This window comes from Microtus ochrogaster, linkage group LG1, assembly GCF_000317375.1.
Source record: "Microtus ochrogaster isolate Prairie Vole_2 linkage group LG1, MicOch1.0, whole genome shotgun sequence".
Classification (NCBI taxonomy): domain Eukaryota; kingdom Metazoa; phylum Chordata; class Mammalia; order Rodentia; family Cricetidae; genus Microtus; species Microtus ochrogaster.
This window is the reverse complement of record NC_022027.1, coordinates 20929931-20944930: the sequence shown is the minus strand read 5'-3', so window position 1 is coordinate 20944930 and position 15000 is coordinate 20929931. Positions and strand designations below refer to the sequence as shown.

The window sequence follows — 15000 nt, the reverse complement described above, 5'->3', positions numbered from 1 at the left end:
GTCTTGGCAGGAGACATGGTGGTGTGTGGGCAGACATGGTGCTGAAGAAGGAGCTGAGAGTTCTACTTCTCCATCCTCAGGCAAAAGAAGAAGACTATGTGTCCCACTGGGCATAAGTTGAACTTGTGAGACCTCAAAGCCCACCCCCACAGTAACACACTTCCTCCAACAAGGCCACACCTACTCCACAAGGTCATACCTCCTAATAGTGCCACTTCCTGTGGTCAAACATTCAAACACATGAGTCTATAGGGGGCATACCTATTCGCCACAAGAAGACCACAAGGTGTGGCAATGGTTTTGTGAGCTCGCACGTGCATGTGTGTATGTGTGTGTGTGTGTAGTGTGTGTTTGTACGCACACAAGTCCTTGTCTCTTCAGGCCCACATTAAAGTATTTGGAGGAACAAAGACAGGTCTGGGATTTGCTTCTGAAATGGTCTGTGGTAAAATAGGGAACAAGGTAACAGCAGAGGTTACAAAACTGGCCATGAACTGAGATATGCCTATTGCCTGGGAACGGATGCTATTATTTTAGTTTTTAATTCTCCATAGTATAAATATATTATGCGCATTCTTAGAGGAAGAAAAGACAGGTGGGGCTGAGACACTCAAGTCACTGATGGTTCTGGTCAGGGTCTGTGCATATTATAAGTGGGAGAGGAAGGGCAGTGGGGAGCTGCATAAAGAAAACTAATTCATGGCCAGGATATGCTCATTTCAGTTTGACGTCTGGTGGCAAGTCCAAGTAAGAAAGTGCTGACACCAATATCAGGACTTGGTAGAGGAATTTGGAACTCTTGAGCAACTATAGCCAGGAGCATCCAGAGGCTTTCAGAGGACAGAGAGCAGCGAAGAGTCAGAAAGGGAAACAGAGGAAGCCACTGGAGCCCTGAGCCCACAGACGAACCTCAACTTGTGGTCATGGTTGACTGCTGTTATATTAAACCCAAGAATCCATATCAGAAGCGGCTCTATGCCTCCCTCGTGCCAACTAAGAATTTCTTTTGTGGTTTTTCTTTTTCTAGGGAAGGTGGACACTGCACAGAACAGTGCACTAAAGGACAATCAGGCTTGTCCATCTCTGTAACTTTCAACCCTAACTTCCCTTTAGAAATTGCACAATGCTATGTTGAAATGGGTTCAACTGCTAGTTAGGACCTACACAGCTGGCTCTTGGGTTGGGTGCCCAACTCCATTCTGCAGCGACATTTGGCCCGATACTAATAAGGCTTCACTGGTCCCACATGAGAGATTGCTGGCAGCTTTGCACCTCAGATTTTATCAAGGAACAAAGGAGCAGGTGGAACGCCCCACATTCCCTGGTTCTATGCTTCCTCCCTCTTGACCATGCCTGGATCATGTTGGTATATCTCATGCCTCTAGTTTGTTTGTTTTTATCTATGGATTGATGTGGGCAGTCATCATGCCTTGCTTCCATGGAGACGTCTGCAGCCATGTTTTTTCTAACATTGATTCTCACGTGCTGTGGTGGGTATGTGGTTGTCAGCTTGACCACATCTGGGAATTAACTAAATACCCAAGCATCTGGGCACACTTGTGAGGAACGTTGAGTTAATTGGATCATCCATGGTGGGTAGACCCACCTTCAATAGAGACCACTTGAGGTCAGAAGACCCACCCTAAATCTGGGCCACGCCTTCTCATGGCAACCTGTATAAAGGATGAAGAAGAAAGCAGGGTTTGCTCTTTGCCTGTTTGCCTTCATTCTCACTGGCAAATGCACACATCCTGCTGTGAGGCATTTTTTTCACTGGAATTATAGTTTACTTCTATGAGATCCTGACGTGTACTGAATATCAGCAGAGCCTGGAACTTAGGAACTACATTGGTTTTCTGTCTATTTCAACTACACATACAAAGAATTACACAGAAGACATATGTGTATGCAAATTTAAGGCATATTATTTACAATCTACTTTTTGAATTTTGAAAAAATAATCTTTATTTAAAAAATTCAGATAATGCCCAGACTTAACATTTTCATAAAGATATTAGTTTGATTGGTTTGGTCATGTTTTCTTTATTCAGTTTTTGGGACAAAAGTATAAAACCCCAGGAAGGCAGTGCTGTTGAAAGATGTAACTACTTGTAATTGTCCAGATGGCTTGGCCCTCAGGAATATTGCTTTGAAAATCAAGTTCAGCCTGGCGAGGTGGTACACACCTTTAATTCCAGCTCTCCGAAGACAGAGGCAGGAGGATCTCTGTTTTCAAGGCCGGCTTGACTCACTACATAAAGTGAGTTCCAGGACAGCCAGGGATGTTAACACAGAGAAACTGTATCACAAAAAAAAAACAAAAACAAAAAAACAAAAAAAAACAAAAACAAAAAACCAAAAAAACAAAAACAAAAACAAAAAGAAAAGTTAAGCTTAATCGCTTAATTGGAGGTAAATGCGATCGTGTCCAATGCTGGAATAATTTATTCTGCCCTTGGCTGCAGGTTATACTTTTGTGGCTGGAAGAAATGTTCTTCGAGGGCACTGACTAGCTCATCTAGTTCCCTTTTCAGCTGCTCCAGGTCACTGAAAAATAGAAGGTGGGGGGAGAATTCAGATTAATGGATTATTCCAATGCCAAACAAGTACAGAGATTTGCTCTTTTTTTGAGACAGTCTCACTAAGTAACTATGCATACCAGGCTGGCCTCACACTCACAGAGACTCATCTGCTTCTGCCTTCCAAAGTCTTAGAGGCCTGCATTAGCATCTTGGTTTTGAGATGGGATCCTATTATGTAGCCCAGGCTCTGTTTGAAATCCCAACAATCCTCCTGAGTGCTGGGATTAAGGATTATAAATATGAGCCACAGCTTCCAAGCAAAATTAGACATTTAAAACATATAGAAGTATATTTTATCCCAGCACTCAGGAGGCAGAGGCAGGCGGATCTCTGTGAGTTTGAGACCAGCCTGGTCTACAAGAGCTAGTTCCAGGACAGGCTCCAAAACCACAGAGAAAGCCTGTCTTGAAAAACCAAAAAAAAAAAAAAAAAAAAAAAAGAAGTGTATTTTACAGATTAATTTTTAATATGTATAAGTGTATACGTAAGCTGGAGTGACATGGTGTGTGAGTCACCAAGGAAAGAATTAGGGCCCTCTGCAAGAGCGGCTCACATATTAATCACTGAGCCGTCTCTCTAGGTCCCTGCAAACTGTATTTTAAAATGCTCCCTTCGTGGACCTAGTGAGACTGAAACTAAACTTCAAGACAGTGGAATTCAGAAAAGAACGGGACTTCATGAACTTTAGTGTGGGAACGCATTTGTTGACTTTGGGCGGAAAATCCCAGGAGGCGATATGATATGTATTCTTTTCCCTAAAGGTTTTTCAACCCAAGATTTTCACAATAAATAAAATTACTCTTTGCTCTTCTTCTAGGAACTTTAAAGAACCACAGTTTTAGTCCTAGCATCCCCAGGGATCTATACTGTCTGTATCTAACAACACAGAGGAAACGTTCCTGATTTTCCTCGTGCTTCAATCCTGCTCAACTTTGACCACATCTCTGTGAAGTCCTCAGTCTTCCTGGAAGACTGCTCATGATACTGTTTGTCCTCGGGTCACAGACGTCAAGTTGCCTTCAGAGAAAGGGCGCAGACAGAGGCCTCTTCACGGGGCAAGAAACATTAACTACAAACCTTTCTATCAAATACTATAAAAGTTGTGTTTAACAAGGAATTCAAATCTGTTCACCCCCCCCATCACCTTATAAAAAACCTTTCTGCAAATATTTTAATGCCCCACCCCACGCAGTAAAACTCTTGTTTATACAAAGACCTACTGCTTTCCCTACTTAGTGAATTAAGCAGCGAGCCCTTTCCTCTTTCCTTCGTCTCCTTTGTGCCCATTCCTTTAAAACTAGCGGACTCCAGCCGAGGGGAAGAAGACAATCACACTTCCGGTCTCCCTGTGCTTGCTCTTCTGAATGCACCCTCATGATCAGGGTCAAATTTGCCCTGGCAGTCTCTTTAGTTGGGGTAGTGGTCTTTTTCTTGTTCAAATCTAACAGGTTTTCTCTGTGTAGTCCTGGCTGTCCTGGAAGTCGCTCTGTAGACCAGGCTGGCCTCAAACTCACAGAGATCCGCCTGTCTCTGCCTCCTGAGTGCTGGGATTAAAGTCTTGCGCCACCACTGCCCTGCACAAAATTATCTCTTAAGTAGCAGGACCTAGACTTGAAAATCTTTTTGATTCTAAGCAATTCATAGGTTAGATAATTCTATTAATAAATAAAATGCATGGCATAAAGTCTATTAATATTTAAGCTTATCTTAGTTATGTTTTTATTGCTGTTGCATGTCAGTAGGCTGATGTTTCCTTGAGCTGTGATATTATGCCCAACCTAGAACCCAATGTCCCTTTAATAAAGAGGAGCCACTTTTCAATGATTGTAACACAAGGGCAGTTTTTAAAAGCTTCCCCCCGCCCCACCCCCAGTTTATAAAGGTCTGAAATGAAGCCTACTCTGAAAAGCGATATGGAAGCCTAAATAGCACAGTGCTTTGCATGTTAAACAGCATTATTACTATAGTACCTCTTTCTATAAATTTTTAAATTGATTTTATTTTTTTCAAGTTTTGATTTTTAAGACAGACTTTCTCTGTGTATCCCTGGCTGTCCTGGAACTTCCTCTGTAGATCAGGATAGCCTCAAACTCAATCAGATCCACCTACCTCTGCCTTCTGAGTGCTGGGATTAAGAGTGTGCGCCACCACGACAGCTAATTTTTATTTTTTAATTCTTAAAGTAGTCTATGGTAACATAGTATCGCCACAGTTTCTGACTATGCTGCACATCTCAGGACTAAGAGGCACGGCGCCACCATCCATGTCATACCTGTTGCCCGGGGGAGCGCACAGCTCTGCATAGTACTTGATTTTGGGCTCCGTCCCGCTGGTACGCATGGTCGCCACGCCTCCATTGGCGAAGGTAAAGGTGATCATTTGGCTGCTCTTACTGGTAGGAAGAACCTAGAGATTAATTCGTACACGTCACACAGTTAGAGACAGTAACCAGCTGCTCTGACCCGGTGAATCCGTCCCAAATAAGCAAGAAAATTAATACCAGATGGATACATTGATTACAAGGACATTCCTTAGAAACTCAGAGAATGCAATCCTAGTGGTGTGTGAACATTCAGTAACTTCACAGACTGGCTTTCTACATCCACAAATTTATTAGCAGTTATGAAGGTTTTGTTCAAATTGAAACACATTATTTCAGCTTAATAATGTACTACAGAAAATTGGATCATAACTCAAGACTGTAAATTGGAATTTTGTCAAAATAAAAGATTCATAAGGAGGTATTTTTTTCCTTTGTTTTTTATACAAAACTCTGACAGATGTATTTACAGTTGTTAACTTCAGAACATCACTAAAGTGAACAGTTTTTGTGTTTTCACAGGCATAAACACAAGGGCAAAGAGGAACAAAGACGGTGACAGTTGACTCGGAGGTCACTCAACCATGGAAGACAGGAAGCAGACAATGACTTAGAAATGGTGTGATGAAACACGTGACTGTGGGGTCCCAGTACAGAGGGTGGAGACAGAAACAGGAAAGGAGACTGTGCTCTGCATAGTCCAGCTGGGCTGATAACTGAGAGGTACCAGATATGCCAAGGGTTGGTGTGAGGCAGGAAGGAAACATAGAAACAGGGTTGAAGAGAAGCTACCAGACGCTCAAAGTTATTCCCTGCTAGCTCTTCTCTGCCTGCCAGGAATGAGTTCTCTGGCATTTGAATCAAAAAGGCTCAGAAACGAGGACCACCAGGTACCATGGAGTATACAGTCTGAAGGGACACACTGAGTGAGATGTCCCAGACCTGCCCCTAGCCAGACCTCTAGGGCCTTGACAAGTCAATTTACATCCCTTCAGAAACCATAGGGTTGGGCTCTGGACCAGCCCAATAGCTCCAAAGTGAAGGTCAGTCTTAGAATAGTTGTCTTGCTACTTAAGATCCCCAAAGCCCATTAGGTCATTTGTCATGCACACACAAAACTTACAACCAGTTAAGTATGTAAAGGACACTGAGAGACCCTTAGGGAAAGACAGTGGGTAAATAAGTTCAAAACTAATAGGAAAAACAAAAACTAAACAAAAGCCATTAAAAAAATGTTTTAAAAAACAAAAAAAAAAGGGAAGAAATCAAGGCTATATTGATGAAAAATACTTAAAAGAATCTTTAGAAAGGTACAGTAAACAAAAACAATAATAGGATGCCATTATGGGAATAAGAATTGAAATTAACAGTTAACAGGAACACTAAAAGTTAAAAGCTGAGAAAATCCCTCAAAAAAGGAGTAGAGTGGGACAAGAAGAAACAAAGAAGGGAAGGTAACAGTCCCGGAGAGCCAGCATCTACCTAGGAACTCTTTAAGAAACCAGTCAGAAAACTGAGACCTAAAGAAAATGATGCCCATAGACCAAAGGACCCACTGTGACAGCTGACTTGATTAGATTGAGACGAGACTAGGAAAGCTATAGAGCACACTCTGGGTGTGTCTGTGAGGGCATTTCCAGATAAAGTTGGATCAAAAGGACTCTGACCTAATCAATGATTTAATGCATTGATAATGCAGTGTTTTAGTAGTGTCCTGAGAAGGTCTGGAACTGTGGAAGATGAGGACTGTAATGGTCTGTCCTGTCCCTTTAAGAGACAAGTCCTGCTCACTCCCTCCCTGGTCTGCCTAGGCAAGTGGATCTTCCTTCCTAAGAGCTCTCACTGTTCTGCCTTTCTCACAAGAGGTAACTTCTTTCCTCTCCCCAACCTTCTCTCTGATTCTCTTCCTCTCTCTCTCTCTGCCACTCTCTCTCTCTGCCTCTCTCTCCTCGTCCCCCTTCTCCCTCTCTCTTCCCTTTCATAACCCACTAAATAAATATCCAACCTCACTCAACATAGTGTGCCTATCTCTGTCTCTCATCCACTGCAGCTCTGTGCAGCTCCCTGCCTGGGACCAGCTGCCCCTCATGGCCCACAGGCCCTTTGGGGAATGGCGTCATTTTATTTTTACCATTACAGGGACCACTTGGAGGAAGTGGGTCTTTGGAGCCCGCCTTTGAAGGTTTAACTTGGCCCTGACTCCTTGCTGTAGTTTTCCTGCATCTTGTCTGTAACAAACAAAGTGACCAGCTTCCTTCTACCACACCCCTCTCTGTCAGACTTCTACACTGCCATGGGCCTCAAAACAGTGGAGCCACAGGACCACTGACAGAAACAGTGAGTCCCCAAACCTTTCAGCATTGAAATTGTTTCTCCTGGGTATTTTGCTGCAGTACCAAAAAGTCTGACAGATCTAAAAGTGACCACAACTCTCCCTGAACAGAGAGAAATGCTAGCCAACACACAAAGTTTACAACACTGAGTTCAGAGGACATGTTGTCATTGAGGGAACGGAATCAGTTGTGAAGAAATGATGGGTATGGTGTTAATGTCCTTTAAGCCATCACACATTGACTCTGTTCTTCACTAAATAGATGAGCAGATGCTGAACACAGTGCCTGGACACCCAGCAATAATGGAGCAATGCTTTCGAACTCTGAGTCTGCGGAAGTGTGAGAGCAAAAAGCAAAATATGTGCAGACCTAACAGTCTCCCTAAAATTACTACTGCCACCCCAGGAAGCAATTAGATGTGGTGTAGGAAAATGAATACAGGAAGACGCCAGAAGGTCAGGCGTGAGGGTCTCAACCTTGGCAAACGGCATTCTGAGAATGACAGCTGCTATCCAGAGGACAGCAGGCATGGGCGGCATGGAAGGTTGGGGGACACGGCCAATGGACTCGGACTGAAGCCCACACAGTGGCTGAGACCTGAGAGCAGTGGAAAATGCCACGGGGAGACGTTTGGGAGGACTAGTGACAGTGGCGTAGGAATCCAGACAAAGAAAGCAATGACCAGTTATAGGAGATGGAACTTTTTATGGACAGTAGGAAGCCCTGTGAAGAATATACTGAACAGGTTTGGTAATGACTAGCCACTGTAGTCAAGGCTCAGATGTAACTCATGAGGACAGGCAGGGGCTACCGAATGTCGGAAGTGTAGGCATGGACTCTTTATCTCCATGAGAGAGACAAAAGTTCTGTGGCAAACACCAAGAGAAACAATTGAGAGGAAGGATGGTTGGTTGTCTCGGTGTGGCAATACACTATCCTACTTCGCCATAATCCTTCTAACGTAATCTATCTCTTATAAATATACTGTGTACCTAAGAAAATTTCAAAACAAAACAGAAAAAGGTAAAAATCAGGGAAGACATCTAATAGCTCGTCAGGCTATTCCTGCTCTCCTCCTAATCTGGGCACAGCCAGCCCTGCACTTCTGCTACCTCTGGCTCTAGAGAGATCCCAAGGCAAGCATGGGCTTTACAGCGAGTAGGCCACATGCAGTCAGAGAAGGCCAGATTCTCAGGAAACAAGTGGCTCTCCCAGAGTGGACCAGTATCTAGAGTATTTTTATTTTTTATTTTTATTGAGCTCTACATTTTTCTCTGCTCCCCTCCCTGCCTCTCCCCTCCCCTTCAACTCTCTCCCAAGGTCCCCATGCTCCCAATTTACTCAGGAGAGCTTGTACTCAGGAAGCTTTCTACTTCCCATGTAGATTAGATCTATGTATGTTTCTCTTAGGATCCTCATTGTTGTCTAGGTTCCCTGGGATTGTGATTTGTGGGCTGGTTTTCTTTGTTTTATGTTTAAAAACCACCTATGAGTGAGTACATGTGATAATTGTCTTTCTGTATCTATGTTACCTTACTCAAAATAATGTTTTCTAGCTCCATTCATTTTTCCTGCAAAATTCAAGCCGTCTTTATTTTTTTTTCTGCTGTGTAGTACTCCATTGTGTAAATGTACCACATTTTCCTTATCCATTCTTTGGTCGAAGGGCATTGAACCTTATTAGGTGTGCAAATTCTTTGTCCTTATCTCAGGCCTACTCAATGAGAAACTCCAGAGTGGCCTTCAACACCGGTGGTTCATGACCTAGCCCAGGCTGGCCTCAGACTCAGACTTCTGATGTTCCTGTCTTGATCTGCCACGTGTAGGGATTTAAAGATGTACCGGCATGTGCCATCATACCAGCTAGTAGTCACACACCCTCCATGTGACTCAGACACTCTCTGGAGTGGCGTGCGCTGAGTGAGTTAGAGGGAAAGCTAATCCAGAGTCCAAAGTCTCATGTCACCTGGACCTTTTCCAGTTATTACTGCCCTTTTGGGTCACAATTTCCTTGAGTGTGAAAGAATGACTTTGGATGCCATTTATCACCAGATGACTTGTGAGGTTACTTGCAATTTTAGCCCATGATTTCTTTTTTTCTAGGCTAGGGGTCTAACCTGGGCCTTTTGCATGCTAAGCAAGCAGTCTAACCCTGAGCTACACAGCACCAGCTCTAATTTCCCGGATAGTTTATTACAACAACACTTGAGTGCCCCAAGTTAGCTTCAGCCTGCCACGTGAATAAATGAATCTGTTCCAACTGCAGAAATGGTAAACGCAACATAAATTAGTTGATCAAAGTAAACAACATGACTTACGGCTTTTTTATCAGGCTGGCTGTCATCATAGCCCGTCGTAAGGTCCCTGATAGCAGAGATTTCAAACTTGCCACATGTTTTGGGATAATTATTCTTCCCATCATAGTTTCTCAGGTTTCCGAATAATTTTTGAATGGTGCCTTGATCATGGCAAATAAAATATGAAGCTTTGGTAATGTGATAGCCATACCTATAAGAGAAAAAAAAAAAACCCACAAACTTAAGCAAAACGAGCCACAAAAATTTCTGTAGACTGTTTGCAAGATATGTACCAGCTAGCACATTCTAAAATAAGTGAAACAAGTAGCCCTAACCAACTTCAAAAGAATAATCTAACATTTAAAAAAAAGGTTCAAAAATGGCAAAATGTTTCAGTGGGTAAAGGCACTTGCGGCCAAGCCTGATGACCTGAGCTGACCCTCAGACACACATGGTAGCAGGAGAGAAACTGTTGCTCTCAGTGGTCCTCTGACCTCCATGTGTGTTTGGTAGCATGTGTGCACCCACTCACATACAGATACACAAAAGGAATAATTGTTTAAAAAAAAAGTAAAAGAAAAGGGGCTGGAGACAGCTCAGTGATTAAGAACACCAGCTGCTCCCCCAAAGGACCCGGGTTCAGTTCTCGGCACCCTCATGGCAGTTCCTACCCATCCGCAATACCAATCCTCAGGGGACCCGATGACCTTTTTCTGGCCTCTGTGGGCACCAGGCACATACATGGTGCATAGACTCAGGCAGTCAAAACAGCCACACACATAAAACAGAAGTGAATAAGCTTAAAAGGAAAATGACAAAGAGGTCCAGGGGAGGAGAGATAGCTCAGTTCGTGACGCTAACTCAGTCCCAAGCATGAGGGCCTGAGTAATTCCCAGAATCCTAATAAAATAAAGATGGGCATGGAGGTGCATGCTTGTGGTCCCGGCAGAATCCTAATAAAATAAAGATGGGCATGGAGGTGCATGCTTGTGGTCCCGGCAGAATCCTAATAAAATAAAGATGGGCATGGAGGTGCATGCTTGTGGTCCCGGCACTCGGGAGACAGAAACAGGCAGAGACAGATCCCGGGGACCTGATAGCCAGCCAGCCACGCCTGCTTGTCAAACTCCAGGCTAAGGCAGAACAGTATCAATCAGATGGTCACGGCGGAGGAATGAAAAGCTGAGATTGTTCCCTGAATGACAGGCACACATAGTAAAACTATGAATCAGTACTCCACTGTAGACCAGTCTGCTTAGGTAAGTTTCGGCTGTATTATGGAACACAGCCGTGCTGCACGGGTTACTGTTTGTGCCGCCCGAGCAGCTTCTGTGCCACACAGGAGCACTCAGTCCTGGCTACAATATCGATGCCTTTAATCTTTTTATGACGTTGACTACTTAAAGTCACACTCTTCGATAAAGCCATTCGTGTAATGTTCTCACGAGCTAGAACTCACACAACCACAAACGGCCATTACTAATTAGTGGTGACCCATTAAACGGAAGAGGTGACCTTGATTTTCATAAGAGACAGAACACGTCACCAGAATTAGAGCACTTGAAATACAACCATCATTCCTTCAACAGTCCACAGACCTGTGGTTCTCACCTGTGGGTCATGACTCCTTTGGGGGTCGCCTACGAGATATCCTGCATATCAGATATTTACATTATGATCCAAAACAGTAGCAAAATTACAGTTATGAAGTAGCAATGAAATGATTTTACGATGGGGGTGACAGCATTGGGAAGGTTGGGAACCACCGCCATAGACACTTACTCTAAGTAGATGGCCTTGAGCTGCTGAGACAAAGACAAATTCTTGGTTGCTAGAAAGCTTGCCAGCTCTGCACTTAGGACAGCTGCACTGACACCATCCTTGTCCAGAACAAAGGGACAGCACATATACCCTGCAGACAAAGCGGTAGACACACAGCTCTGGAGTGGATTCTCTGACAGCACCGGAACAGGCTGCGTTGAGGGCAAGCCTGCTGGCTATTCCATGTAAGGGGCTAGTCTGGCACATGCATGTGTTCTTCGTTTAGGTGTTGGAGAATCTAGATATGAATGCCATCGCGTCTGCTTTACACACAGAAGGTCCTGGGTTTGAGCCCCCAGCGGACCAGAGCGTGATCAGCTTACACTGGACTGAGAGTGGTGATGTATGCTAGCACTTCAGAGACAGAGGTCAGGAGTTCAAGGGTATCCTCGGCTACAGAATTTGAGGCCAGCCTGGGTTACATAAGATCCTGTCTCAAAAACCAAACAAACAGAAGCAAAACAATTTAGCCCAGTGTCTTGAGCAATCTGTGTGAACCTCATTATTACTTCTTACCGATAGCTTCTTCGAATGCAAACAGGACCGTCTTCCCCTGGTCTATTAGCTGTTTGGCTCTGTTTCCCATCCACTTGAAGCCAGTCAATGTTTCCTAAAGGGATAACCCAAAAGAAAAAAAAATGTTTGGTGCTGGGGATGCAGCTCAATAGGCAGAGTGCTGGCCCCAGTTCCACAGACACTGGGAGTCACGGTGCATGCCTATAATCCTGGCAATGGGCAGGTGGAGGCAGGGGGATCAGAGGTTCAAGGTCATCCTTGGTTATATATGAAGTTTAAGGCCATTCTGGGCTATATGAAACCCTGTCTCAAAATATAAAAGAAAAAATGAAAAGAAAGGAAAAACATTGTTTTAGGAAACATGGAAGTCAAAGTCACCTTACCTCAAAATGAAAGCCCTCCTTCAAGGCAATGGCCCGCAAGATCTTGGAAGAGACAGTGCTGGACAACATGTATGTGTCTTTAAGGGTGCTTCGATCTGGGTTCTTTTCTCTCCACGACGTGAAGAGCCACCATCCCAGCAGGGCCCCCAACTCATTGCCAGAGAACACTTTCCACTCACCACTGCAAGGAAACAGGGCCTATGTTGTAGCAACCTCCAGGGAGGCCCAGAAGTCCCTGGAGCTAGGCAAACGAAGCTCGGAATACTTTCTGTACACCTTGTTCCACTCTTTAAATTACTGGGCTGAAATGGACCTGCCACATCACAAACACCTAGCAGCTTCCATGGTATTAGCCAAGGATGGTTGGATTTCCATCTTTGACAAAGTCTATAGTTTGAACATCTGTCTGTTCCCCCTAAACTCAAAACTGCCTTATCCAGTGCCTTATCAGATTCACTGGCAGAAAGTGAACTGCAAAACTAGCATCCTAAAAAGGACCTTGCCTTATCAGGCATGGAGACCTTCACATACTAAATTCAATTCCAACATGAGGGGGGCACAAAGAGTCATTTCAGTTCCCAGTTCACTGGATTGCCTTGCTCTATGTCGTGATCCCCTGCCCATAGGCTCAGCAAACCGTCCTGCTAGAGGAATCCACCAGAGGTTTTGCGGTAGAAACAAATATAATTACCTGGAAAACTCAACCTTCCCAGAAACGTATTATTATTGACTCTCTGTGTATTTTTCTGGTTTATTTTTGTTGTTATTGTTGTTGTTGTTTTGTTTTGTTTTTTCCGAGACAGGGTTTCACTGGAGCTTTGGAGCTTGTCCTGGAACTAGCTCTTGTAGACCAGGCTGGCCTGGAACTTACAGAGATTCACCTGCCTCTGCCCCCCGCCACCAGTACTGGGATTAAAGTTGTGTTCCACCACCACCAGGCCTCTATGTATTTTTCATGACACACAAACAAAGGTAATTTCACCTGTCTTGCTTTTCTGCCACAGCAAGTCTGTCGGCATCTGGGTCATTGGCTAAGATAATTTTGGCCTTGATTTTGTCAGCCAAGGCGAAAGATAAAGTCTGAAAAAAAGAGCAGAAAATAAAAATTACTTAAGGAACACAGAACACACCTTAGTCTTTATGCGCATGGTCTCATGAGCTATAAAGGGCTTGCCCCAAAATTAGGGCTGCAGGATTTTGTTGTTGTTGTTTTTTTCTTTTCTGCCTTTTTGTTTTCTGCTTTTTTTTTTCTTTCCTGGAGCTGGTTTTGCTTAGTCAGATTTTATTTTATTTTCCTAAGTTGGAGATCCGATGATGAGAGTTCCAATGTACAGCCCATCCCTGCCCTGTGACCGCACAGAACTGTGGCAGCCTTGTGATTGGACTGGAATTTGTAGGCACTGTGTGTGTCTGGTCACACAAAGCAGACCAAACCAACTCTCTCAGTATCATCTAACCTTTCAGAATGGTGTGTGAACCATACTGTAAATAATGTTCTCTAACAATAAATACTAAAATTAAAAATTAAAAACCCCATCTCTGTTCTATTATTATGCATTCTTGTCAATAAAGAAACTATCAATTAAAATTTAATTTAATTTGAGCTGGAAAGATGGCTCTGCAATTAAGAGCACTGGCTGCTCTTCCAGAGGTCCCAGGTTCAATTCCCAGCATCCACACGGCAGCTGACAACTGTCTGTAACTCCAGCTCCTCAGGGATCCAACACCCTCATACAGACATACAAGTAGTAAAACACCAATTTACATAAAATGCAAATAAATATTTCTTTAAAATTTAAAGAATACTTTAGATTTTAGCTCTATATCCTCTTATAAGATGTCAAGTTTGAAAATTCCTTTAAGAAATTAATGTCGGGGAGGAGGTAGAAATTTTTAATTAAAAAAAAAAAGAAATTAATGTCCATCTGATAAACATATTTCCAGAGATATAACTCGTTTTTCAGCACATTAAAAACTCACAAAAACATAATGGATTTGATAATGTTTTAGAACAATGGTTCTCAACCTTCCTTACCCGTGGCCCTTGAATACAGTATTCATGCTATCGTGACCCCCAATTATAAGATTATTTCCATTGCTACTTCATAACTGTAATTTTGCTACTGATATGAATCATAATGCAAATATCTGTGTTCTGAAGTTCTTAGGCCCCTGTGAAAGGGGTCACGACCCACAGGTTGAGAACCACTGGCTTAGGGTCTAAAAGGTAGAGCCATTATTTAATAAAAGTAGGTTACCAAGACACCTTTACCCTCCTCAGGATTTGGGTATTTGACAGTTGGAAACTCAGGATCCGGATCTTTCTGCTGGGGCACAGCTTCAGGAGGAGCGAGGTCAAAGGCCTTGAACGCCAGCTGCACAAACTCATGACCCACGCCATGGACAGAGGTGTGCACAAACTTCACTTTGCTCTCCTTGTTCACACTCCTGGAGTAGGACAAAATGGAAATGACAAGGGATATAAGCAAGGCTCTCAAGGGGAGGGCTGGGCGCCTTAGTAAGATGAAATCTCTCACATATGCTGATGGCACAGCTGTAAACTTTCAGAGCGACCTAAGCTATGTCCTCTGTACAGAATGAAAAAGGACCAATGACTTGAAAGATTCAATATCACAAAATGCAAATGCAAAAGTTCAAATGGCAGAATTTTCCCTTATAAAATCTGGGTATAAGCCGGGCGGTGGTGGCGCACGCCTTTAATCCCAGCACTCGGGAGGCAGAGGCAGG

At 43.5% G+C, this 15000-nt stretch overlaps 1 protein-coding gene across 2 annotated transcripts in view; it reads right to left on the bottom strand.

Annotated features, from left to right (window-relative positions):
* Positions 1-2430: 2430 nt before the first annotated feature.
* The window catches only part of Pgm2 (phosphoglucomutase 2), a 24467-nt gene continuing 11897 nt past the window's right edge, over positions 2431-15000 (bottom strand). For both annotated transcript variants that reach the window (XM_005359248.3, XM_026785376.1), the window contains exons 7-14: positions 14511-14700; positions 13235-13332; positions 12253-12433; positions 11870-11963; positions 11315-11444; positions 9554-9743; positions 4855-4988; positions 2431-2547 (exon numbers count right to left, since the gene is read on the bottom strand). In XM_005359248.3, the coding sequence (XP_005359305.1) occupies positions 2445-2547; positions 4855-4988; positions 9554-9743; positions 11315-11444; positions 11870-11963; positions 12253-12433; positions 13235-13332; positions 14511-14700 (1120 nt within the window). In that variant the 3' untranslated portion in view covers positions 2431-2444. The remainder of the gene's footprint in view (positions 2548-4854; positions 4989-9553; positions 9744-11314; positions 11445-11869; positions 11964-12252; positions 12434-13234; positions 13333-14510; positions 14701-15000) is intronic.